This window comes from Channa argus, chromosome 14, assembly GCF_033026475.1.
Source record: "Channa argus isolate prfri chromosome 14, Channa argus male v1.0, whole genome shotgun sequence".
NCBI classification, from domain to species: domain Eukaryota; kingdom Metazoa; phylum Chordata; class Actinopteri; order Anabantiformes; family Channidae; genus Channa; species Channa argus.
Window position 1 is genome coordinate 16,834,395 of NC_090210.1, and position 25,358 is coordinate 16,859,752.

Below are 25,358 nucleotides of genomic sequence, written 5' to 3' on the forward strand. Positions count from 1 at the left end.
TATTTTGTATGTTTAACGTGTATTGCAAAGTAAGTAACGGCTGTAAAAACTTGACATTTCAAAACACAGCATCCTACTCTTATTAGCAGCTACCTTTAGTGAAAATGTTAAAAGTACTTAAAAGATATATTATAAGAAATACTTGTGATACCACTACATAGCTTAATATTTTCATTTTATGATGCTTACTCCCAACTCGGCAACAGGAAATACTATACTTTTTACCCATCTACATTTATTAACCCTTTATACAATAATATTATAATCTGATTATTTTTGTGAGTCTCCTGTTGGTGTGAATGTCCCTTTGGGATGAGTAAAGTATCTATCTATCAATCTATTTTCAACCATAAACCATATGTGTTATTCTGCATAATGACTAGGCTACTTTTATTTTTGGTACTCTAAGCAGGACTATCGTTTGACATTTGTACGGTTACTTATATAGCATTTTGAATGGAACACAGAGTATATGTATTACTGCTTTTATGTAAATAAAAGATACAATACAAGTAGGATACTTCTTCATCATTACTGCAAACAACTAACAGACATACAGTTTACAGTGACAACATAACCCAAACAGTCACTGCTTTGTTGGTGGCACAGCCTGGTTGGGATCCTTTGTCATGTAGGCTGAAAAACATTGGTTTAGTCACCAAGAAATGTTAGTTTTTTAAAAATTATTTTATATGTATTTTTAAGATAAAAATTTAATCTAGAAAGACACTAGTAACTAAAACTGACAAAAGAAAGCGGAGTAATTTCGTTATAATTCCCCTCATTTTTTAATATAACATAGTTTTTCATAAATGTGTTTTTCGTAAGTCACTGAGCGCTGCTTACATTTGTAGTTGGTATCGTTTAGACGCATCTCTCATGTGAACGCGAACCTTGTGTGTCCCGCTGGAGTCAGACTGAAGCATGTGACTGATGGTCACATGATAGACGCTGTGTTGAGGCTGTCAGCTGTTCGCTCAGGACAGTAGCAAGGTGAGTAATTCGCCTGCATTTCTTCCTCGTTACGCGTTATCAAATATGATAACTCTGCCAAACATATGTTTAGTTGAATTTTGTTGGAGGATGTCTTCTGCCCTGTGATGGCAGTTGTTATTTTGACAGAGAGGCAGAACGGATAAGAATCTGTGTTAGCACAGCTAACTTAGGTTAGCATGCGATGCTTATTTTGCTAGCAGGCACTTAGCTAACCGTTTTTATTGTTTCCCCGATAGTGTTTTAATTTAACATTTTTGCATGTGTGCGTTATTTAACCACTGCTTTAATACCGTTTAATACCAAATGCTATGTTGTCATAAGGTCAGAATATGTCGTGACATTGGGTTAAGCTAATGTTAGTAACTTAGCATGACCTGATGCGACTGGGTTGCTAGCTTGCTAACTAAAGTCTGAGTCAAACTTGTGACATGAAATGTAAGGGTAATATTTGTGACACATGTTTGAATATGTATGGTATTAATGCCAAATTACTCGTGGCTCAACTGTTTCTATATAGTAGCTCTCTTCCTGGTAGCAGTTACTTATCGATATCATTTTTAAAAAGGCAATTAAACAACCAGCGTTGCCTTGTTCGACTGCTGTGGTTCTTGATGATGCACTATTTACAGTTTTAGGCTCCGAGTCACTGAGCTGTTTCCATTTCGGTGGTGCTGGATTTTATCCTGACATACACTGTAACGTTAGTGGATTAATCACAGGATGGATATCCGCGGGGCTGTGGATGCTGCTGTCCCCACCAACATCATTGCTGCTAAGGCAGCTGAGGTGCGGGCTAATCTGGTCAACTGGCAGTCATACTTGCAGTAAGTACACATTACAACAGTACATCATGTTTATATGTACTGACTGGACACTGTTAAGTATGTGTATATATCTGCAAAAGGCAGTTTTAATGATATTAGGTAGTTTCAGTGCTCTTCTTTGCATAACTTGCATACTCTGTAAAGAATTTGCTGAATACACTTCATCTTTTGTATGTTTTGTTGTATGATATTGTTAAATATGTTAAAGCAGCGTTGCAAATTGTTCTTAGACATGTTACACTGTAATTACACAATTCTTTCTCAATATATTGATCTTATATTGCACACAGAGAAGTTCTGCTTCAACACTAGTGATTCATGATCTTGTGTGATACTTCCCCTTTGAGTCAGTATGTTTTAGCCTAATACAGTAGATCTATCTTATAACTCAGATCTATAACTGCAATTAAAATATCAGCATTTACCATGTAAATGTCTCCATTAATTTTCTCACAGGAGTCAGATGATCTCTGTAGAAGACTGTGAGTTCATCAAAAAGTTTGAGGTAGCCAACTCTGAGGAGAAACATGTTATTCTGACCAGTGAAGGGCATCAGGTAGTAAAATCTTTACGTTATCTATGAGTTATTGTGTATAGTTGATGTATCTAGGGAACTTTGTCATCTATGGCAGTTCCCTTTTTTTTTTCTGTTCTCAATCTTCAAAACTGGACTTCCTTGTACACAAAGTACATGTTTGACACAATTCTTAAAAAAACTAGAAGGAAAAAGATAAGGGGAACACAAATAAATGAGAAATAATTACATGTTTATTTATTTATTGGGGAAAATGGTCCAGTTTTGAATATTTGTGTATGGCAGAAGTATGTGAACTTAAATGAAACCTTCACTGATTTTGATTCTAGTACATGCAAGTGAATGCCATAAAACGTCTGATTTCCCTATATTAAAATATCTCTCTACCTTTAGCTGAAAAATGCCTCCAGGTGACATCACTTGGAATGAATATTCTCAGTTTGTTCATGATCTGCTTGAGATTCCAAACGCCTCATAGATTCTTTAGTAATCCTTTCCAGCTTGGTGAGTGTCAACAGCACGTCTTCCAAGGCAGGGGTGCTTAGCCCTTCTCGTCTAGAATCCCTCCCCTGCTTGCTTTCTAACAATTCCTGAAGTCCCCACTGCTGATTACCTTGATCAGGTGTGTTCAGTCATTCAGAAGCTGGAGGATATTGTCTTCCGCTACTCCACACTCATCTAAGATAGTATTATCCAGCTCCGGATTGACTGAAATTGTCTGATGAAGTCATCAACAGTGGGTAGGATGGAAATCAAGCAGCGCAGGGCTACTAAAAGAGTGTTGTTAAGATCAGACATATAGTGGAGTCCCAGATTTCTATTCTTTAAATAAAGCAGGATGTCATAGTCTCACATTTGATTTATATTCTGTTGACACCTGACTCTAATTTTGAATTGTATTTATATTTTCAATCAGGGTCCTTTTATCTACTTAAAGGAAAATCTAAGCATTATTTATACAGAAACATTTCAAGTTCTAAAGGGTTAACAAACTTTCAAGTGGGACTAAATTTCTTATTTTACCTAGCAGACTTGTTAATTCTTTTTCCGCCACACTAGAAACTAGATAGCCAGTGTTTGTATGCAACACATCAACAGCAGCCTTCCCCTGTACTTGATGCATACTAGTACAGTGTTCAAGAACAGTGGCAGCTCCCGCAACGAAGAAAAGAGGATTGTGTGAGAGTCTGTACACACTCATTGTATACAGACAGCATAAAACCACTGTTGACTCTGAACTTGTTTTTTGTAAACTTTGCTTCCAACACACCATCTTGCTGACCTGAGGTACTCTATTAACTGTTTTTAGAGGTAGTTTGTGGAGTGCATCAGTGCATTTCTGAGTTTCTATGTACTTGTTTTTTTTGTTGTTACTTAGTGTGCAAAGACCTTCCTGAACCTGATGGCCCACATCTCAAAGGAGCAGACAGTCCAGTACATCCTGACTTTGATTGATGACACCCTGCAGGTATTGTTCAAGGAAATTACAGAGTATAGGTCACCTGTGTTTTGCGAGTGCTCATTCTCCAGTATACTGTTTTATGTTTTATTGGTGAGTTTTATTTTTATTGCTGCACAGCTGTGTTACGCCTTACAATTTTTACAGTATGTAACAAAGGCAGCCTTTTAGTGATGTTTTCCTTTGTTTGTCAGATGCATAGCAATGCTGCAAGGCAGTAAAAATTGGGCTGTTCATTTATGTATTGACTTTATGTACTCAATAAATAAATTATTAAAATTGTGAATTGTCCAGAACACTGATGGGGGAAAAAGAACTAAATAGAGATTTAATTTCTTGGTCATTAACTCCACCCCACAAAAGGGTAACTGACTCTAATGTCAACTCTTTTACAATTCTATAATTTTTGTGTTCAATATATTGAAGTTAGCAAGTAGATGATATATTAAATGGTTTCAACTTAAACAGTGTAGACCTGAAAACTTGTTTTCATGTTTTCATCTTGGCTTATCCAGAAATCAGTTTTTTATAACAGGAACATTTTTCTCAAAGTATTAATTGTTTGTTTGTAAAGTTTTTTTATGTTCCTGCCAGTTGACTTAATATCAGTGTTTATTATTCAAGAACTCTTACTCATAAGGTTTTACCTTAACTGTCACACAGGAGAACCATCAGAGGGTGAACATTTTCTTTGACTATGCCAAAAAGACGAAGAACACTGCCTGGTCCTATTTCCTTCCCATGCTGAATCGTCAGGACCTTTTTACTGTCCACATGGTGAGTTAAGAAATATCAATGGAAAAAAGTGTATTTCAGGTCAAGGAAAATCCAAATACAGTACAAATCACCATCCAGATTCCATCTTCAAAATTTGAATAACTGGTTTCTTTAAATCCCAGTACAATACAGAACACAGAACATACTGTATTCTCTTCCCAGTAATGATATCTTAATCTTTATTATTATTATTGTTATTATACTTCTTCTGATTTCCGTGTTCTGTACGTTTTTTGGCACTTAACTACTTGAGCCTGATTTCAGCTACATAAAAACACCCTTTAAACTTTATAACGTTCAAGTCACAAGACTTTCAGCTATCAGTCTTGTATTCCACTTTTCAACATCTTTTACAGTTTTTATATAATCGCAGGTTTAGTTTGAGGTACTTTTTGGTGAATTTTCAACTTCTCTTCAGTCAACTTTTATCTTTTTATCAACAAATTATACATTAAGATGTAGGTATTTTTGTGTTATTTCAGGAAATATAACTCTCATAGTGACAAAACTATGAGTGAACCTACAGTTAACACACACAAACCACACACACACACAGACAGGAAACACACATTCGAAATAAAAGCCTTTTGGATACTTTTTCAAGGTCAGCTTTTTTCAGCTTTGCTTGGAAAATCCTTTCAGCACTGAAGCATTCTTAGTGCAGTGTACTTAATATTAATATTAACTTTGCTATTGACTGTTATAAGGGCATTTTCTGGCTATAGAATGAGGTCCACAAATGTGCACTTTAATGTATTTGAGTAAATAACTCTAGTCCATACAGCTTCAGCACAGCCCAATATATTTACTATATGAAACAAGCTAATGAACATCTATCAGATCATATTTTCAGAGATAAAATGTTCCATTACATTTTTATAGCCATGACTTTTTCACAGATGATGTCCCTCTGCTTCTCATCATAGCAAGGCATCAATAATTCCTCAAAAAGCAACCTTTCCTTTTCCTCAAAAGCAGGCAATTAATGTAATGATTTCTACCTTCCACCCTTTTCAAATAAAAGATGACCAGCCTACAACAAACAGTACTCTGAATTGGCTGCCCACAGCTTAATTAAGAATAACAGCCAGATGGAATCCAGCAGGAGGGCATAATGTGACCTCAAGTCTGTGACACTTTGAATTTTAACTCAATCCAACTGCCATGCTGACTATTGCTTTTAAATTACAGCCTCTATTTCTACACATCCTCTCCTGGCAAGGAGGAAATTGGAGAGCTGAATTCTTTCCTGTCTGATGACAGGGCACAGGGTGCACTTAACAAGCTGAAATTGTTTATGAGATAGTTGATGTGACCTCATTTCATTTTTGCACTTAGATAGGATTGTAGATCATGCTTTGTGTCCAGTCAGTGCATGTGTTTGATTAGTAGACAAGCTATTTTAAATAGAAGGACTGTTGTTACTATGTTCCTATCCTTCACACTTATTTGGGTTTCATTATGTTTCTGTCTCCCTGTAATTTAAATGCTGTAATGCATCAGCTACAGCTAAAAGTAGCTCTTGCTCATCTTAGTACACCTTAAACAGAGCAGCTGTGTTTGATGTAAATATTCACCGTTTAGGCACAGCAGTATGAATTTAAATGTTTTTCTTATATCAGGCTGCAAGGATCATCGCTAAGCTGGCTGCTTGGGGTCGTGATCTGATGGAGGGAAGTGATCTTAACTACTACTTCAACTGGATCAAAAGCCAACTTAGTTCACAGGTAAACCACCCAGGCAATAGCTGCCAAAACATCCTGTGATGTTTAATAGAGCTCTCTAAATCATCTTGATTAGAAAGATGTTTACAATATACAGAACGCTATTAACTACATGCACAGATTTGTTCAATATTTTGCGATTTTACTATAGCAAATTGTGTTTTGTCTGTTTGATGTGGCTAACAACAGATTTCTAAAGCTCAGTTTCATGAGTAGAAGTTGTTTAATACGGTGTTCATGTCAGGGTCATCAATTTTCACAAATTGCATAACAAGGCTTTAGTTTCAAAAGTTTGTGTTTTTGTGTATACTGAATAATTGATTTTAGAAAGCAAACAACTTTTTCTCTTTGAATTCATCGTGTTATAGGTTAATGTTTTCTTAGATTTTGAGTTCAATGTTGAGTTCTCATAAAGTTTAATTTATACCTTTTTTTTTAATTTTCAAAATAATTTTAACAGCCAATGTAATATCGTATTTCTCTCTCTACTTTTACCTAATTAAAGCCTATTGATTTGGCCCATGATGTCAACCTTGTCTGAATTAATTTAACAAGTTTATTCATTCTAAATTTGAGCAGGCCAGTCAGGCTTTCAGATGGTGTGATTGAAGTTGAACTGTAGGTCCTGGTTTTGCCTTTGCAGATGTATACACCATAGATGAGAGAAGAAACAATGGAGTAATGATTCCTGGTTTCTTTTGTGGTTCTGCAGTGTTCAGTAGTACTTATGAAATATTCAGAGGTGTCTTAAAATCAGACATGTGCCGCTCTTCCAAAAGAATGATTTTAATCTATTCTCAGTTTTGCTAATATTTTTTTTTAATTATAACAGCTTCTTCTAGATTGCATTTGATATTTACTTCCCTCCTCAACAGCCAGCCTGCGGATCAGTAAACATCAGCTGTCCGTGAAATGCATTTGTGGTCAAGCTTTCATCTATACCAGGGCTGCTGCAAATCAGCTCGAATTGATGGGTTGTGAATTTTGCCCCTATTTCTTTTGTTTATCTCCCATTAGAACCTACAAGGTACAGGTCCAGAAAGCACAGGAGCAGGAACTATTTCCCCCAGTGAAGTGAGTATGAGTGAAGTGTGTCTTCAGTCACCCGGTGCTTTCAAAACAAAGAAAAAAGTCAGGGTTTGTGCAAGTGACATCTGTCAGCTGTAACTGGACTTTCACATTTTTTCTTTCTCCTCTTTTTCTCTCTCATCCGGCTATTGCACTCCAGTTTTTAATACATACTTTCAGGTTGTTGGAGATCTGAGTCTGTTAGAGCATTATTAGATACATTTTCCATTTAGACAGCATGGTGTTTGCTGCCACTGGCTGGTTTTAACAGTACAAAATTGCATGTCATAAGCCATTTCTCCTTAATGCTGAAAGCGCATGACAAACACAGCTTTTCCTGAACATTAGGCTAACAAGGGAAAGTGGAATAGCATCTGCACAGCAGCAGCATCTACCATTTTATATCCCAAATTTTCTCAAGCATAGCGTGATTATTCTGAGAAGTGTGCTTAGAAATTTATTGACATGAGTGCTCTCTAATTACTGATCATCATCTTTTCCTCTGCTTTTTCAACCAGGTAATTTCTACTCCTCTACTCTTCTGTCTTCACTGTTGCTTGTTCTTCTTGCTGGACTTTGCTTTTGTTAATGAATAATTAATGCAATATTTTTTTTCCTCTCAGCTTCTTCCACTATATCTAAATGTACATTATTCAGCTCAGGTGTGATGGGATTTCCCTGCTATTGCTCTTTATTGACCTTTAAAGTCTTGGATTTAGCATGAGTTGTCCATGTGTCCATATAATGAACTGCATGGGCAATAGCTCAGGTTTAATAGGTGATGGTAATGCAAGTTTTGGACTGTTCTTCTTCCATGTGCTGTCTCTGCTTGTCAATACTTCATTTTTCAGAACTGAACTAATTGCACTTGACCTTCTAACATCTTGTTTGGTTTCCTGATTACACAACCAACGCTCACACTTACGTTTGAGTAAATGTTTGCCTCTTTCCTTCGCAGAGCTCTCAGTATGTCCAGTGTGTGGCTGGGTGCCTTCAGCTGATGCTGAGGGTCACTGAGTATAGGTTTGCCTGGGTGGAGGCTGATGGAGTCAACTGGTGAGTCATGAGTTCTTAGTTGAGGTCTGCAAAAAAATATATTTTAGAAAAAGGTTGTAAATGAAAACATTTTTTATATATATATATATATATATATATATATATATATATATATATATATATATATATATATATATAAAAAAAAAGCTAATTGTATATGTACTGTTACAATAAATGCAAACTTATCAGGGTTACATGGTGATGGAGGGATTAGCGTTGCCACCACGTAGCAAGAGGGTTGACAGGTTGAATCCTGGCCCATTGCTGGGGGCCTTTCTGTGTGGAGTTTGCATGTTCTTCCTGTGCTCAGATTTATACTTATACATGTTACATGAATGCAGTATGTTATGGCACTACCATATGAATGTAGATGGAGCAGGGTGAGACATTGAGGGAAAAAGTGGGAAAAGAAGGTCACGATTCTGTCAGACTGGAGTGGCACAAAAGTTTTAATGTCACCATTGTTCACCTTCTGTACCATCCTGACCTACAGCTACCGTCCTGTACTTTTTCTTTTCTCTGCATAGCAAAAACTAGCTTTACTGTTGCATTAGACTAGATAAACTGCAGTAAAAATTTGTTGTGCATCTATGAGGCTTTTTGGTTATATTGGAAAGGTATGACTCGCTGTCTAGCTGTGGTCATTAGTACAACATGTAGGTTCTGTTTTGAGCTTTCAGCACACAGCTGTGAAAGCTCCTCTATTAGAAAACATGTGGTAGAAACTGTAGATGGGGGTCATATTTCCAGCACTTTGTGCTTGTGCCTTTCTTTTTTTTATTATTTTAGTAATTCATATTTTTTCTTTTTTGAAGCATTACAGCCGTGCTGAGCAACAAGTGTGGCTTCCAGCTCCAATACCAGATGATCTTCTGTGTTTGGCTCCTGGCCTTCAGTCCTCAACTCTGTGAGCAGTTGAGACATTACAACGTAGTGCCGGCCTTGTCTGACATCCTCCAGGAGTCAGTCAAGGAGAAGGTCACTCGAATCATTCTGGCTGCCTTCAGGGTATGTGGACAATTTCTCACTCTTTGTTCCATCTTTTTAATCCCACATTTTACCGAAATAAACAATGACTCTTAAGGAATCACAATATTATGCTTTTGTTTTTACATTTTCTTACAAAAAATAGGGTAACTGACATTTTATGTTCTATTTTCATTAGTTCTGGTAAATATGGAGTCAGTGAAGTAAAGGTTATATCTAGAGTAAGTAACATTTTCTAATATATTTTAGTTGAAAAAAATTTGAGAGATGCTGTGAAATACTTCACTAACCCAGACTCATTGAACAGCCAGGCAGCAGTGCAGAGGAGTCTCTCCCTATACCGTTTTTAAACCCCCATCCTTAAAACCAATCGGGGTGGAGGAGTGGAAGGGTTTTAATAATTGCCTTCTAAAGTCTGTATATCGTAATTTTATTCCAGCTTTTTCACATTGATAGAGGACAGTGTGCATGTTTCTAAATCCTACACAGAACTTTGAACATTTGCATCTAATTAGGCTCTATATTTGTTCATCAGAGGAACCTTTAATGACAACTCTTAAACAACAGATGAGAATGCCATAAAAGATGCATAAATACGATTTATGATTATGCTGCCTGCTCAGCTCCTTGCTGTGATTACTCAAAACATCTAATGAATATTTAATGTAGTTCTAAGAACTGTGTATTGGTGTTGTATGTTCATGCCAGGTAATGAATTCCCCATACTCTGCCTTGCCAAAATTTAATTAAGAGCAAAGGTTCCGTTTATCTCCCCATGCTGATCTTCTTTTTAAGTAGAAGACGTTAGTGAGTCTGACACAGATCCAACAAAGCTGCGGACAATCCGGGAAATGCATTCAAAATCAATTTGATGGCTATGGAGTATTTTTATGTTCGGAAGAGTGTATCCATTACTGCTTAGTCTTAAATGAATATTTTTACATTTTTACACTTTTTACAGACATAAACACTGTTCTCCAAGTTAATTTACAGTGTATGTACTGTATTTGTCCAGTGCCTGGACACTCAAGGCACACGTCATATTCATAACCATAAAAAATATTCATGTCAAATCAACCAGTTGAAAGAAATATGGATTTTTAACTGAAAATTTGCACTCAGTGATATTTTAGTTTTGTCCACGCCAGCAACATCAGCCAGCCTCAGTGAACTTCCTCTGAGTACAATGATGTTGTAAATGTCATTGATTACATGATTGAAACATGAGCTTATACACCAGTGGAGGAAAGTGAGAGGATTCTCAAACCCAATCTCAAGGCATATATTTACAGCTGTCTATAATTTTCTATAAGCCAGTTTCCATCAGTATTTCATTGTAACCTATGCAAATGCAGAGTGGTTTTCCTAATGGACTGCTTTTTCCTATGTGTTTTGTTTACTAAAATTAGCTTCAGAGCAAATACTAGAGAGTATGTTGTTTTGTATTATGTTTGTCTCAAAGTACTGCATGTGTCCTTGCTTTGAATTTCCCTCAGAGCATATTCATCACACCTCTCATGTCGGCAGAGCTGTCACATCGAGCGTGTATAAATGCACCCATAAAAGAATGGGGCTCTGTTCTTAATTGGTCAGAGAACTTTTTGTAGGTCAGTTTGACTGCTATTTCACAGCTAACTAAAAGCAGTAATGGGCAGCGAAGGGAGACCCTCAATTATTCTGACATTATGTTGGTTTTCCCTAAAGTCATTTAAGTTACAGTATATGCCATATGTTGTGTGTGGTTGATTTAGAATCAGAAGAGCTTACAAAACATTGTCACTCACCATCAAATGGAGAATTAGTTGTAGAGACTCAAAGGCTCTCGTGTTTGGATTTTCACTGTTGAAGATATTTGTTTTACAAAAATATTGTTCTATATGTTGCTATTTTTCTTAGAGTTGCTAATTATATAAATGTTTTTCTCACCACATGAGACCAGTGATGTGACTCAAATTATTCTGACCATCTGGAAAACCTTAAACATACTATTCTCCAATGCAGTTCTACTGTGTTTGCCCTAACCCAACTCTGATACTGATCATTGTGTAATTTTGTTTGAACCCCATGTTCAATTATGTTTCCGAAAATCAGAAACTTCTCATAGCCATATGGCTTTCAAAGCAAGCAGGCTTCAAACATTTGTAGTGTTTTGTTCTATTTGTTCTGCTTGAAATTGATGTTGTGAATACATCCCAGGTTCTTGACAAAAAAATAGTCAGATATTTATAGATGGCTGTAGCTTTGCTCTCAATGCTGGCTTAAGGGGTTCAATCAGAGTATAATTTATGGTCTATCTTAGTTCCACTGCTAAAGCCAATTTTCTTTTGTGCCACTCCAATATTTGGCCATTGGGGTTTTCTCTCAATTACAGGCTCAAATTGAGTTTCTGGATCTTTGTCCCAAGATCTTGCCTCAAAAATAGCCTTTACAATACTTGAACATCATGTCCTTGTTACAGTGCAGCTCTGCGCTCATCCCTTTCACACCTCAATCACAACACCTAAAGCTGAAGCCTGAATCCTAGTTTTATAGGATATATCTATCTACCTCAGAGGAAATTCATTATATTCAATGTTTTTTGATAATAGGACTGCATGATTTTTGTTTAACTCTTTATATTACAGTGTGTGTGTTAATACAGTGCATCCAGAAAGTGTTCACAGCACTTAACTTTCTCCACATTTTGTTATGTTACAACCTTATTTCAAAATGGATTCAATTCATTATTTTTCTCAAAATTCTACAAACAATACCCCCTAATGAAAACATGAAAGAAGCTTGTTTAAAATCTTTGCAAATTTATAACAAAAAAAAAATCACAAGTACATAAGTATTCACAGGCTTTGCTTAATACTTTGTTGAAGCACCTTTAGCACCAATTAGAGCCTCAAGTCTTTTTGAGTATGATGCTTGAAGATTGGAACACCTATTTTTGTGCAGTTTTTCTTTGCAGTACCTCTCAAGCAAGGTTGGATGAGGAGCTTCAGTACACAGCCATTTCACATCTCTCCAGAGAAAAAAAAATCACAGAGATATGAAATGGGGTTCAAGTCTGGGCTCTGGCTGGGCCACTCAAGGACATTGACAGAATTGTCCCTTAGCCACTCCTTTGTTATCATGGCTGTGTGCTTAGCGTTGCTGTCTTGTTCCAAGATTTTGATGAAAATAATTAATTTGATCCGTTTTGGATTAAGGCTGTAATATAACAAAATATTGAAAAGTTAAGTGTTAATACCAAGTGTTTCACACTTCACACTGATTTGTATGTGTTGGTATTATGCCTGTTCCTATTTGTGTTTATTATTAGATAATGTTTTTTGTTTTAGAAGTTTTAAAAGTACAAAAAATTTCTTTACACAAGTTGTAATTTGCTTTTTTAGCTTAATTGCTTAAACAATAAACTTTTTAAAAATTGTTATTTTCTGTCTATTAGTTAAAGTCTTTAAGCAATCTACTATGTTTGTTTTACTAGTTTCATATGAATAAGTGTATTGTTTCAGATAGTATTTCTAAAATTAATTGCTTGGGAGTACAATATAGAATATATTGCCAATATATAATCCATTCTTCTCACTCTTTGACAGAATCTTCTAGAGAAATCTCCAGAAAGGGAGACTCGTCAGGAGTATGCTTTGGCCATGATTCAGTGCAAGGTGCTAAAGCAGCTCGAGAACCTTGAGCAGCAGAAGTACGATGATGAGGACATCACTGAAGACATCAAGTTCCTGCTGGAGAGTCTGGGAGAGAGTGTGCAAGATCTCAGGTACTCAGAGGTCTTCATTTCATGAATAATGTTTAATTTTTGTTAAACGTTCTGCCAATGAAACACATTCTGTATATTAATGTCTATAACAAAAAGTCCTTGAGCCCCTATTTTAAACAATTGAATATGTACTATATGTGACTATGTCATGTTTCTGATGCTAGTCGGTTTCCTAAATACATTTTGAATTTAAATTGATTATTTAATAATCAATACAGTGGCTCTGCCATAAATTCTACTTGTACAACTACTTTAATTTTTTTGTCCACCCTATTTAAAATGAATGAGTTGGCCAAAACTTTAGAGCCACTTCTTTTTCTAATGCACTGCAGTACGACTCCAAAACCCACTTTGACCTTAATAATAAACACATAGTAGAATTATCACCTCTCTGACAGGTAGAGTGTGACAAATAACGGCAGTGATCTATTTTTTTCAACAGTTCATTTGATGAGTACAGCTCTGAACTCAAGTCAGGTCGTCTGGAGTGGAGTCCTGTGCACAAGTCTGAGAAGTTCTGGCGTGAAAACGCCGTCCGCCTGAATGAGAAGAACTATGAGCTCCTCAAGTAAGATGAAGCATAAGCTGTAACAAAACACAGTGGCCTTTAAAAAAACTAGTTGTTTTTTTTACTTTTGGCAAACTAGTAATCATGTTTTCACATGGGTTGATATTAATTTGTATTAAAAATGTCAGTATGCCAGCTGAGACTAAAAGACTCAATTTGGTTGATGATGATTTGCTATAAGTTGCATATAAAAATTTGGTTTTAGAAAATAGTTTCCAAATGGGGGGGGGAAGGAATTCCTTTTTGTTTTTAAACATTTTAAACTGGGCAAGTGTTTGGAAAAATTTGAAACCAAGAGATAGAAATTAATCTGTCCCTGTCCAGTGCAAGACACTGAACACCCAACGGCACACTCCCCTCCCCAGCTGCGCAGTGCCAGTCCGGTAGAAATATGGGAGGGTTGCGTCAGGAAGGGTATCCGCCATAAAAAAACTGTGCTAAATCAACATGTGGACAATGATCCGCTGTGGCGACTGTTAACTCACAGGATAAGCCGAAAGGACAAAAAAAACAGCAATTTATCAGAAACTTCTTATTTCCAGTCCTTAGTGCATAAGTTCCTGACTTTTGCTTTCTTACAGTGTTTACACATTTTAACCATTTGTCTTCAAAAGTATCTGGATTTATGCACTATACTTTATGATGGGTTACCATAAAATTTGGGTCATTCCCAAAGAATGAATGCCACTCACTTTAGTGATCCTGAGCTTTTCCTCTAGTGGTGTAATAAGGTTAACTTTTTTTTTTTTTTTTTTTTTTTTTTGGTCCTTTCGGCTTATCCCTTGAGTTCAGGGTCGCCACAGCGGATCATTGTCCGCATGTTGATTTGGCACAGTTTTTACGCCGGATGCCCTTCCTGACACAACCCTCCCCAATTTCTACCGGGCTTGGACCAGCACTGCACTGCTGGGGAGGGGAACGGGCCGTTAGGGGTTCAGTGTCTTGCCCAGGGACACTTCGACATATAGTGTGGACAACTGCCTTTACCAACTGAGCTACAGCCGCCCCTAAAATGGGGTTAACTGTTATGGTTTTATAAAATGTCTCAACGATTCCTGGATGGTTTGCCAACAAACAGAAAAATTACCTTTTCCCTCAGAATGACTTTTAATAACCTTTAATTTATTGCACCATATTTGATCAAACGTAAATGTTTATGTTGGATTAATGATAAAATAGCTGCAAAACTACAACATTAGCATACACAACAAGCAACAGCTGAGCTTGTGGCCTCACAGAGCCACTTTCACAGCTACAGACTCATTCGTATTTGTTCTTAAAGCTGAAATCTAATGCGTATATTGATGTTTTACAAAAGTCAAGGTTATTTTCAAACCATTACCATTTTAAATTTATTTGTAATCACTGTTTAATGTCATTGTTCAGATGAGTCGCTCTTCCATCTAAAGGTTTCTACTACAATGCTTTATACTTTTACAAATAAATGGTTTATTTTAGGTCTGTTCTATTTCACTGCCATAGCTTCTTGTTCTTAAAAAGCTCAACTAAAAAAACTAAATACAGCTAAGATTAACAAAACTTAACATTCATGTGTCTAGTAACACCGCTTCAGGTCATAAAAAAAACGGCCCCATCTTATGTGGTGATTGCTCCGGCCCTTGACTTTGCTTTTCATTCTTGTTGTGTGCTTCCAATCTAAGGACTCAGATCTCAAAAGATAAAACATCAATTTGTACCTGTGTCTTTTTTTTTTTTTTCAGTTTATTCCTGTCACATACTCTCTTGGGCTTATTGACATTGAGTGAAAATCCTGAACTACGCATCTCATTATCTCCTCACCATCCTCTCTCTGTAATCAGCTCTGGCATCATCTCATCTTAAATTACTTTCCTTTTCTATTAGTCTCTCCAGCTGAACCTCATCCATGCTTTGCCTCACTTTTAGCCTGGAGGTGTTACTTTTCTGGAGCATGCCTCATCTCCTTTCCTTAAATTTAGGTTTTAGTGTTTTACCTAATATTTATCTCAGTTTTATGACAACATTAACCTTTCTAAGAGATGAGTGCATCTCTTCATCTACCCCTTGGAAACGTGGGCATTTGTTGTTGCTTTCCTAGAAACTAAAAGCATCTTAGAAGTATCTGATCCAAAAAAACAATTGTCTTTGACTCATGATAAAGATAAACCTCATCGTTTGAATGTCCTCCTTTTTATCTGCCTTTGTTTCACAGGATACTGACAAGATTGTTAGAGGTGTCTGATGATCCTCAAGTTATAGCAGTGGCAGCTCATGATGTTGGAGAGTATGTGCGACATTACCCACGAGGCAAACGGTAAGGCACTGAACACTTACTTAAGCACTTACGTGTCCAGTATGCTCGGTCTACACTGACTTCAGCCTCCATCACCAAAAGTTAACAATTATAAGTGTCTTTGAGTTGAAGCTGTTTAAATCAGAAAGGGTTCAACGACTATTCAATTCAATTCAATTCAACTCAACTTTATTTATATAGAGCCAATTCACAACAAAGTCATCAAAGCATGTAGACATGGTGAAAAAGTCTGGTAGCTGTTCAGATCAAACCTCACAATGGGGAAGAAACGGGGGAAGATTTGTTGGTGCAAGACAAGTATGATGCTATTTCAGAAACAGCTTATGTTGCTGAATGTTTATGCACAAAGGTAAATAAACAGCAGCTGTTGGGGCAAAAAAAATTTTATTTGGAAGATCCAAAAGCGAAAATTAAATAGGCAAATAAAAAGTGAATGGGCTTTTCTTGGTAGTCAGGGCAGCACATAGAGGCTTTAGTGGCCTCCACTGAATGAAGTATAGACAGTTTTTTGTTTGTTTCTTTGTATTTTTGTTTTTATGGAACAAAGCAGTTTCACCACCCAGATCTTCTTGAAAGCCGCTGCATCTTTTCATTTAAGAAATGCATTTAAGAAAATTGTAGCGACCAACCTGACCCAAAGCACTAAGGAGACAGGGGCCCTGCAACAACTGTAGAGCAGAATCCGGGATCGATAAACACCAGCAGAAGAATATGTTATGTCAGAAAATACATATCACCTTGTGCTGTTTCACAAATTACTTCAAATGTCTCCACAGTCACCAAATCTCAATCTAGTGGAGCCCTTTTAGAGCACCTCACAGATGTGATACAATGGGAAATTCACAGCATGAATGTACAGATGACAAATCTGCAGCAACTGTGTAATATTGAAGCCATGACACAAAAGATTTCAATCTGTTCCGGGAATGAATTGGGACTTGCACAAACCTCAGAGTCTGTTTGTTGACTCTACATGGTGTGCTATTGCAAGTTTCATGTAGTTGAGGGATTGCTTCATACTGTAAATGTAAAAAACTTCTCTCTCAAGCGCCTTAATATTAATTTGTATAGACAATTACTGAAAGAGAAAGCAGCTGTTTTTCCTCAAAAAGAATACCTGAGCCATGTTTCTCCTTGACTCCAACTTACTTTTAATTAGGAAACTTTTAGCCAGATCCCCCCATGTGGCTGTATTGGGCCATATTTAATTCTAAACACACTGATTGGCCTGCACGCCACAACAGTCCACTTCTCACAACAACACACACAATAAAAAAACTGTACAGTAATGCTCAGCTTCAAGAAGTCTTTTCTTTCAGTCATCTTCACTATCGTCCTCTGAGTGGTCAGAATCTTAAGGTTTAATCATTTCCAGCCTTATGCTGGTAATTAAACCACAGTAGGATCAGTTTCCCTATATGTAACAGTACAAATGCAGAGTTCTTTTATTTTCACCTACTTTTCCTTTCTGTGGACAGGTAATTTACTCGGTTATCACATGCATTATGCAGGTCTGTTTTTCTTTTTCAAAGCATTACCTCCTTTTACAAGGCCACTGACCCTTCATAAGATACTTGGACGATTGTCAAATGCTGGACCATTAAATGACCAGAAAATGAAAATGGTACCTTTTTTTTCTGTGTGGATAAAGGTTCTCCTCCATTATTTCTTTTATTTTTCCCATTCCAGGGTGATTGAGCAGCTGGGTGGCAAACAACTGGTGATGAATCATATGCACCATGAGGACCAGCTTGTTCGTTACAACGCCTTGTTGGCTGTGCAGAAGCTCATGGTTCACAACTGGTATGAACACTTTAATGTGATTTCTTTTAAAACTTAAACAATTTAATTAAAATGTAAATATAAAAAAAAATACAAATAAAAAATAATTAAAAATGTAAGTTTAAATTAAATATTTAAAAAAGCAACCCACTCACTCTTTCTCAACTAAGCCTTCACACGTAAACAGGTGTGTGTGTGTGTGTGTGTGTGTGTGTGTGTGTATGTGTGTTTGTAAGCCATAATAACTTTCGGGCCTTCTCACATGACCTTATACGCATAATTACAAAGTAACAATAATAATATCAGCAAATTCCCTATAAATTCATTCCAATTAATTCTGGTTCCTCCAGCTATAATATACCAGACACAGAAAAAAAAAAAAAAAAATATATATATATATATATATATATATATATATATATATATATATATATATATATATATATATATATATCTCTACCCACAAGTTGCCCACATAAATTAGCCCTTAAGGCTTCACTGGAACCAGCCTTTCTGACATGGAAATAACAATCCCCAACATGATGATTAAAGGCTGATTATAGGTTTGCTTTGTTTGAAGTTGGGTGGTGATATGGTGAGAAATAGTGACGTTTGTGGGCTGAAAAGAAGATAAAAGTTAACAGTCCTGACATATTTAAATATGTGTTTATTGCATCAGTATTCAAATGTTAAAACGTGACTACTACCTACCAGCTCTACAGCAAGTTTTAGTTGTTTACAGAAAATTCACAGAACAAAGTAAAGACAGACGTTTTCTGGTTCTAAAGGATTTGTCTCACCTGAATGCATGTGAGAGTCACTCTTGTTGCCTGTCGGTTCATCTTTATGGTTGTTTAGCTTGTGCAGTCAGTGTGGCTGATGTTAAAGACTGTGCCTCTGCACATGATAGTTAGCTCAGTAGGCTGCTGTTTGGTGAGAGCCATCTGTCGCACAGCATATATTTTGGGGGAAATTGCTATTTGCTTCTATTTGCTTGGGAAACACTTATAGAAAATGACTTTATTTTGTGTGTGAATTAATTTTCAGTAAGTGGCTGCAGTGAGGGTATATTTATCTGATATACTGAACAAAAGAAATTCACTGAGATCCAAAATATCTTTCTAATCAAAACTAAGTTGGAAGCAAAATAACAAACAACCAGACATTGGTCAAAATTTTAAAGAAAAAGCAACCCACTCACTCCCTCTCTCAACTAAGCCTTTGCGCGTGCGTGTGTCTGTGTGTGTGAGCCTTCTCACATGACCTTATACACATAATTACAAAGTAACAATGAAAATATCAGCAAATTCCCTATTCATTCATTCCAATTAATTCTGGTTCCTACAGCTATAGTATAGCAGAAACAGAAAATACTGTATGCCGAGAAAAGATTATCATCTTTTCCATCTTGAATACTTTCATTTGTAAAAATCAATCAATCAATCAATCAACGTACTGTTGTACATCATTAAGATTGTCCAAGTCAAAAATATCAGCTCTGTGACTTAAAAACTCTGACACATTTGAGGGATCCATTACCCTTCTGGAAATCTGGCGATGGTATGTACTTATCTCTTTAAGCTTCAGGGAATTAGCATTAGCATCTGCCATTAAAAATCCTCCACCTGTCACCAGCACCATAATTCTATATGCTTTTTTTACTAAAGCACTTCAGCATCAATGTTAAGGCACCACTCTTTAGATTTTCTTGTGATCCAAACACTCAGCTCACTTTTCGCCTTTGTGTGTGTTTCTGTCTAATGGATCGCTTGGAAACACTAAAAAAAACAAAACAAGCAACAACAGAAAATGTGTTTGTTTTGCTGCCGCTATCTAAAGCACACATCACTCCATGAGTGAGTGTGGATGGATGTATTGTGTTCAATATCAGCGTAGTGCTGTTTTCCCATTTAAGTTATCTTGATGTTCCATGTAAACTGTATGTTCACTGAAGTGTGGGCAGAAGTGTGTTTATTCACTTTAACACAAAGGTTTTCAGTCTTGTTTGGTTATGAAAAGAAAGGAAAACACGTTCTCTTAACTGATCTACAATATAAAGCAAGATGTATTTTCTCCACTCTGCTTGAATTCTGTACTTTTCAAGGGGGAAAAAATAGGTACACAATTTTTCAAGTGTGTCATGAAACAGTCAGATGTCCATATGAACAGAACATGCTTTCCTTTTTTGTATAATATTCTGCCTCTTGGGAGTAGGCAATATAAGGCTTACAAAAGTATTGACATATTCTTTTTACGTTTTTGGAATAAAGGTCTAAATGATGATATGGAAATATCATAATTCAACAACATTTTTTAGACCACAAGTCACATCAGCATGCAGACTTGAAGGTCCTGCGAAAAACTCCTCATCATCATCCTCAAATACTAATCGCAGGTTTTCCTTCTTCCTCCTTATAAGAGTATAAAGTCTTAGCTGCAGCGCCTATGTGTTTTTGTGATGCACTTTAAACAGAATGAGTTTCTAGGACAACATATGAGAATGAATATAAAAATGACAAGCTAATCAAACTGGTCATTGGACATTTAGTATTGTAGTTGCAATGGATATTTATTTTCTCTTTGTTGAAAGTGAATCTTTGATAGCTTTAGATAAAGCCGTGAGGTGGCAGGGCTAACCTCTCCACCACTGTGCTGCTCTATATAGGATCACTTATTTTTTATCACAGATTCATCTGAATCCTTTCTTGTAAAGAGTTTGGGTTGGTGTCATGTTTACGGTACCTATGCACACATCATCACACAGCTGTATTGTCAATATTACAAATGACTCATGACTCAGTCCGCCTTACTCAATTGAGCCTTTCTTCTACCTGCTCTGACTCAGCTCTGCCTTGGGCTGCCATGCTGCATAGTAAATAAAAATGCTACCAAACTTACTAATCACATAGAAACCATTAAAATTCAATCAGAGTTCAATCATAGGCCTTTAGAAGCAACTTGCTTCCAAATATATACACTGCTACCAGTGCAGTTATTTGAATCTGGGTCACAGGAAGCATCAACAGCCTTCTTCTTCACAATAACATTGTTTGAATTTTTGGATTGTATATTGAAAAGTAAAACGTTGCATGCTGTAGCTTTATTACGAGCGTATGATTTCTGAAAATTAAGTAAAAGTTGTCAAAAGTTGCATCTCCTCAGCACCATATTCCCTGTTCTTTTATTTTTCATCCACTGGGGCTCAGCAGAGAACTGTTTCCTAGGAAACACAAAGGGGTAAAGTACAAAAACAATCTAACTTTTGTAGATTAATTAGCTCAGGCTGCAGAAGCTTCATTATAGGTTTATCTAGCTTTTGAAAATGTTGTTGCACAAAACAGGAACTCTGAATTTTATCATCCCTCACTTCAATTGAAACTGCATTTACAATCTCAATACCTATTATGTGATTTATTTATGAGGTGTCTTTTAATGTCCAGATTTTTTTTTTTTTTTGTGATTTTAGCTACAAAAAATGTTTTATGAATGTATTTGGTACTGCAGTAAATTCCAGAACCTTGATTTTATAACATGAACGTTCTGTGGTGAATGAGAATAAATGAGAAGTAAAGCTATAGGAAGATGGTGACAAATTAATATGAGACCAAAAAGATGGAAGAAAGTTTTGTATGGAGGAACGATAATAGACAACTGGGGGCTGCATACAAAGACAACAAAGGAAAAACGGGGATTACACTTGCATATGAATCATACTCTGCATTTACACCTGATACCATATTCAGTGCATCTGTATAAGCAAGACAAAATTGATTTGATAATGGGTATTTCATCACTCCTACCTTTTATTTAGCTTTATATTATAGTATTTGCATGTCAAATCGCATTTGAAGACATTCATCTCTTCTTGCGTTTTTTTTGTTTTGTTTTTTAAATTAAATTCTACTTCTTCTAAGTCTTAATTTGCTCCTGCCTCCCCTTTGTAATGAACTTCAGGTGACATCAGGCCCTGCTTCAGCTGGATGATGCAGCAGCACAACAGCTAATTTGTTTGGAATGAATGTATTGGGTTAGAAACAGACAATGGGGAAAATACTTAAGCATTGCTATTTGTTATTTTTCTCTGTTATGTTCTGGCTGCTTTTTCTCTAGTTTGTTTATCTCGACAGGACCCATTATGTGAGGCAGGGGGTTGGGGGGTTTATGGCTCAAGAGTGTTACGTCACATTGAATAATGTGCTGCCTTTTCCATTGCTTTTATGAAAACAGAAAACTGTGTAGAGCAAGACATTTTAAAGTAGGTGGTAATTTTTTTTCTTCTGTTTTACTTTGAAGAGTCACAGTCTCATTCACTCACAAATTGGATAATTTTTCTTAATTTTTTTTTTTTATCAAAGCCGCTAACTGCACCCACCTTCACCTTGAGTGGGTTACCTTGTTGTTGTTGTTTCTATAAGAAGATCTCATCCAGCTTACTGAAGGCCCCTGCTGTCATGACAACAGCAAAGATGAATGTGTGAACTGAGAAACTATAGCTATTTATCTTTGTAGCCTTTAAAAAGTCATACTCTGCTTTAAAAAGTCGTTCTCTTTAATAGACTGTCGGATCTTGAATAGGTTGTGAAAGAATGTAATGTTTTCCACTCTCCTTTGTATTGATGGTTTGTTGTTTAAGCCCATCATGTATTGACAGTCAATCTCTCCTCATGCTGTACTGGCCTCAGTGTCTAGACTGAACCAGTTCTTTCTCTACAAATCAGTAATTGACATTTCTTTATATGCTGATAAGCTGTGTTGTACGTTAGCCAGTCACTCAAATGTGTGTTCAAGATCTCAATGTACTCCTTTGAAAGGTCATGGGCAGGGAGTGGGGGAAAAACTGATAAGAGTAGAGAACTGACCTTGGTGAAATTTCAAGTGATCGCTTATGCTTTGAAGCACCTTTTTTTTTTTTCTCTCCAGTGCCTGTACTGTACTGACATGATCACTGAATAGATTGTACTGCTGCTTTTCAGTTTTTGAATGCTTTTTACAAAATGCATTGCGAATGCAAAACGCAACACTGTTCAGGTTATTTTTAAGCCAGTATTATATTGGTATGTCTTAAAGGAGCAGCTTAAAATTTTGAATTTACTTTTAACTATATTGTCCTCAATGGGATAATTTCTTTCAGTCAGGTGAAGACACTTAGATTGACATAACATCTAAAGTACAGAACATAAATATAATATGCTGCTGTTACAACATAATAAAAAAACAGCAGTATATCCAAAACCATCGTGTCACTGTAGGAAACTTACATGGTAGATGGAGACCAAAGAAAACTGAAATAAAATGAAGGAAAACACTGGATGTCCACAGCCTGTCAGCAACTTTATTGGAGAAATAACCTTCTACTGGTCATCAGCCATCATGTTCAGTGTGCAACAATTACATCTTTAAACGAAAGCCACCAGTTTAACAACATCAGGATTTGGAGACAAATGAATAAAAAAAAAAAATCTATGAAAACAACATCCACAAGAAATTGAAATAGATTTTTTTTTCTAGATGAGTGGGTCGGTGTAAAATCTCATATTAAATCTTTGATTTAAAGGTTGCTAATATTATACTAATTAGAAATTATACTTCTATAACATCCAGGACTTATTTTGCTGTGTAGGTATAAATTATACAGCAGCTGCAGATAAATAAATCAGAAAGCACCTTGGCTGCAGAACAGTGACTTTACAACTCCCGATTTTTTTTCCAATTATTGCTGCAGCACATATCACTGCTATTTGCTATTTACTGTAAAGGTTGCCACTGACAACTTTGGTGAAGTGTGGAGACTTTTTGATGGCACATATGTTTTCCTTTGAAACGCTGAAATTGTCCACAACACAGTGAGTGAGTTGCTGCCAGAAATGTTAAAAGAGCAGAAGCTTTAGATCTTTTATCGTAGAAAGGTTTGAATTGATCCAGTTTAAGTATGAGTGATCATTGGAGCATCCGTAGGCATTAATTTCCACCAAAAACATAAATAATTTGTCAGTTTTTAATTAATTTTGTGTTAATCAGTGAAATCCCCATGTGTGCTGAATTTTGGCCCTTGAAAGTAATTATTTCCAACATGTGTTCTGGTTTAATTTGATTTGAAGTTTGTGATTGTTCATCAAGCACAGGCTTGAAAGCTTTGACCAGAAATGAGCAGTATGTGACATTTTAATGATGGGAAAAACTTGCAAAAAGGTTGAACAAGTTCTTCATATGGTGCTGTATTAACTCACCATTGTGATTGCCTAAATTAGTGTAAATAAAGGAAAATTACCAATGTGAAAATACAGAACTAGATTAGCAGGCCCTGTCGGCTTTGTTGCTTTGTTGCTCTGTTAAAAAAAAAAAAAAGAGAGATGAATAGTGTTTGTCAGCTCTCAACCCACTGAGGACAAAATTTGATGGATTTGGCAGCCTTTTCCCTATTTTATTTTAATTCTTTTTTTAAGGTTTCTGAGAGGCATTTTATATTTCTCATAGCAATAAGGTGTCATGATAACACATTACTGCAAAAAAAGAGACCTGAAGGAGAAGTGTGACCTTTCAAAATAATAGCATTGTAGTTCAGCATGGACTAACATAATATGTAGGTCAGAATAACCGGGAGATTTATTCTCAAAATGAGAAACTTAGTTAAAACTCTGATAATAAAAGATAATAAAGAATTCATAAGAATACATTTTATTGTTGCAGCAGATAAACCTTGGAAATGTGCCTATTTGCTTTCTTGCAGATAGATGATAAAATTGATTCCACTTCTGTACGTCCATACTGTAAATATGAAGCTGGACTTGATGGGAGCTTAACTTAGCATGATAACTGGGTAGCCTGCCTGTGTTCAACAGTAGCAAAATATGATTAGCAGCACCTCTAAAGCTCACTCATTAACAAGTTTGGCTGAAAAAAAAAACACCTTATCACAATTTCCTGTAGAAAATGTTTTACTAAACATAAAACATTCTCCTATAGTATAAACAGACATGAGGTTGATATCAGTGTTCACGTCCAACTCTGTTTTCCAAAATGTTAAACAGTGGATTTTGTGTATGTGGTGACTGTAATTTTTTTTATTATTCTTTATTTTTAACAGGGAGTACCTGGGAAGACAGCTCCAGTCCAGTGATCAGCAGCAAGCTCCGGCTGTGGCAGCTCGAAGCTAAACTGCTCTTGTGCATGTGTATTTTATTGTGTGAATGAGTGTGTGTACTATATGTACATTGGTCTTTGCCATTTAAATAATCAAATTTAATTGTGTAATGACCTGAAAATCTAAGTGTGGTTTCTTCCTTCATCTACACCCCTTGATGTTACTTGATTCGACTCTTGTGCTTGGTGTCGTGCCCTCTCAGCTGTGATGTGTAACTTTCGTGCAAGTTATTTAAAGCTGTACTGTAAATGTTGTATGTATCCCAATAAAAAAGTCTATGGTGTTCCTCTGTTGTGTCTGCATTTCCTGCTCAGGATTAAATTGTTGCTGAGCTTACAAATAAGAAAGAGATTACCCAGATTAATAAAATAGAGTTTCCTTATTA

The 25,358-nt window shown here is 36.2% G+C and overlaps 1 protein-coding gene across 2 annotated transcripts; it reads left to right on the plus strand.

The window, feature by feature from the left end:
- Window positions 1-842: 842 nt before the first annotated feature.
- atp6v1h (ATPase H+ transporting V1 subunit H) lies at window positions 843-25,256 on the plus strand. 2 transcript variants are annotated; one of them, XM_067474914.1, is made up of 14 exons: window positions 843-993; window positions 1,626-1,820; window positions 2,277-2,376; window positions 3,734-3,823; window positions 4,478-4,591; window positions 6,214-6,318; window positions 7,333-7,389; window positions 8,342-8,439; window positions 9,255-9,447; window positions 13,011-13,189; window positions 13,632-13,757; window positions 15,949-16,050; window positions 17,740-17,853; window positions 24,917-25,256. In XM_067474914.1, exons 2-14 carry the CDS (start codon window positions 1,717-1,719, stop codon window positions 24,984-24,986), a joined length of 1,452 nt encoding a protein of 483 aa, XP_067331015.1. In that variant the 5' UTR covers window positions 843-993; window positions 1,626-1,716; the 3' UTR covers window positions 24,987-25,256. The 2 variants fall into 2 exon arrangements, with proteins under 2 accessions (XP_067331015.1, XP_067331016.1); XM_067474915.1 differs by lacking the exon at window positions 7,333-7,389.
- Window positions 25,257-25,358: the final 102 nt, after the last annotated feature.